The sequence below is a fragment of the Cervus canadensis genome, chromosome 10 (genome assembly GCF_019320065.1).
Source record: "Cervus canadensis isolate Bull #8, Minnesota chromosome 10, ASM1932006v1, whole genome shotgun sequence".
Lineage (NCBI taxonomy): Eukaryota > Metazoa > Chordata > Mammalia > Artiodactyla > Cervidae > Cervus > Cervus canadensis.
Genome location: NC_057395.1, coordinates 57,577,479 through 57,579,945, shown reverse-complemented (window position 1 = coordinate 57,579,945; position 2,467 = coordinate 57,577,479). Strand labels below are relative to the sequence as shown.

At 64.6% G+C, this 2,467-nt stretch overlaps 1 protein-coding gene across 1 annotated transcript in view; it reads right to left on the bottom strand.

The window, feature by feature from the left end:
* Window positions 1-310: 310 nt before the first annotated feature.
* Window positions 311-2,467, bottom strand: part of LOC122448914 (transcriptional repressor CTCFL-like) — a 23,357-nt gene continuing 21,200 nt past the window's right edge. Inside the window, exons 6-7 of the mRNA XM_043480570.1 lie at window positions 892-955; window positions 311-633 (exon numbers count right to left, since the gene is read on the bottom strand). Coding sequence (XP_043336505.1) covers window positions 311-633; window positions 892-955 — 387 coding nt within the window. The remainder of the gene's footprint in view (window positions 634-891; window positions 956-2,467) is intronic.

The window sequence follows — 2,467 nt, the reverse complement described above, 5'->3', positions numbered from 1 at the left end:
CTCACATGAGTCAGGACTAAGTTAACTCAGCCTAGGCTGAGAAGGGGCTGAAGCTAAGCAGGATTTAGGCTAAGGTAGGTGTTTGTCTAGAAGATTCTAGAACCAAAAGATTTGAGCCTGGGCAAGCTTTCAGCAAATGCATATTCCAGGCCTGGAAGGCTTGAGACTGGCCAGGCTTTCAGCAAACGCACATTCCAGGTACAGAAGGGTGGCGTGAACCAGCTTCCTACCAGGGCACAATCACAGACTGAGCACCCTTTGAGCCATGGAGGCTTCAGGCCTAGGGCCTCTACCCGCGCAGCCTTGGCCTTCAGGCCTCAGGCTCACCACATGCCCCCTCCAGGCCTGGGGCATCTTTCCCTTCCTGGACCACCTCTCCCAGCTTGGCCCCTCCATGGCTGGGCCCCGCCCCCACCTCTCTGGTGCAGCTCCCCGGAACCTTTCCCGCCATCCTCCCCACTCCCACTCCCGCGCCCACGCGGAGCAGCTCCTCCTCCAGAGGAGGCTGGAGTCTGGCCCCCGCGGCGAGGATCCTCACCCAAGAAACGTGGTCTGGAGGTGCAGCCCACCAAGCCCACTGGAATTCGCCTCGTGCCGCATGCTTGCAGGCCACTGCCTGCTGCTGCCTGCCGACTGGGTGCGAGGGTCAAAGACGGCAGTGCGCAGGCGCAGAGTGGGGAGGGGAGGGGGGCAGCATGCAAGGGGCGTGGCCTGGGGGGAGGATGATGGAGGAGGCAGAAAGTGAGGCAGAGGAGGTGAGAGCTGCCGGGTTGGGGGGGCTTCAGGTAGTGCAGAGACAATGGCCAGTGGGGATGGATGAAGAGAGTGGAGGGAGCCCTACAAAGGGCACTGAGACTAGGGGGGAGCTGAGGGGGCGGTGTGGAGGAGGACCTGCAGGGGGCGCTGAGACCACGTTGGGGGATGGAGGGGGGATGAGGGCGACCTGCAGGGGCGGCTGAAGACCACGTGGGGGGATGGAAGGGGAGTGGAGGGGCGACCTGCAGGGGCGCTGAGAGACCACGTGGGGAGATGGATGGGGGAGTGGAGGGTGACTTGCAGGGGGCACTGAGACCACGTGAGGGGATGGATGAGGGAGTGGGGGGGGACCTACAGGGGGCCCTGAGACCACCAGGGGGGATGGATGGGGGTTGGGGGGCACCTGCAGGGAGCACTGAGAGTCCACGAGGGGAGATGGATGGGAGTGGAGAGGGACCTGCAGGGGGCGCTGAGAGTCCACCAGGGGAGATGGATGGGGGAGTGAGGGGATCTGCAGGGGACGCTGAGAGACCACGTTGGGGGATGGATGGGGAATGGAGGAGGACCTGCAGGGGGCGCTGAGAGACCATGTGGGGAGATGGATGGAGGGGTGAAGGGGGACCTGCAGGGGGCACTGAGACCACCTGGGGGGATGGAGTGGGGCGTAGAGGGCGACCTGAAGGGGGAGCTGAGACCACGTGGAAGGATGGATGGGGGAGTTGGGGGGGATTTGCAGGGGATACTGACAGACCAGAGGGAAGATTGATGTGGGAGTGGGGAGGATCTGCAGGGGGCGCTGAGAGACCACGTGGGAAGATGGACGGGGGAGTGGGGAGGGGGAACCTGCATGGGGCGCTGAGAGTCCACCAGGGGAGATGGATGGGGGAGTGGGGGGGACCTTCAGGGGGCGCTGAGACCGTGTGGGGGGATGGATGGGGGAGTGGGGGGGACCTACAGGGGGTGCTGAGACCATGTGGGGGGGATGGACAGGGGAGTGGGGGGGGACCTACAGGGGGCGCTGAGACCAACATGGGGGATGGATGGGGGAGTGGGGGATCTGCAGGGGGGCGCTGGGAGAACAACATGGGGAGAGGATGGGGATGGGATGACCTACAGGGGGCGCTGAGACCACATGGGGGGATGGATGGGGGAGTGGGGGGTAGGACCTGCAGTGGGTGCTGACAGACCAGAGGGGAGATGGATGTGGGAGTGGGGGGATCTGCAGGGGGCGCTGAGAGACCACCAGGGGAGATGGACGGGGGAGTGGGGGGTGACCTGCAGTGGGTGCTGAGACCAGTGGGGAGATGGATGGGGGAGTGGGGGGGACCTGCAGGGGGCGCTGAGAGACCATGTAGGGGGATAGATGGGGAATGGAGGAGGACCTGCAGGGGGCGCTGAGAGACCACGTGGGGGGATGAATGGGGAATGGAGGAGGACCTGCAGGGGGAGCTGAGACCTCGTGAGGAGATGGATGGGGGAGTAGGGGGGATCTGCAGGGGGCGCTGAGAGACCATGTAGGGGGATAGATGGGGAATGGAGGAGGACCTGCAGGGGGCGCTGAGAGACCACGTGGGGGGATGAATGGGGAATGGAGGAGGACCTGCAGGGGGAGCTGAGACCTCGTGAGGAGATGGATGGGGGAGTAGGGGGGATCTGCAGGGGGCGCTGAGAGACCATGTAGGGGGATAGATGGGGAATGGAGGAGGACCTG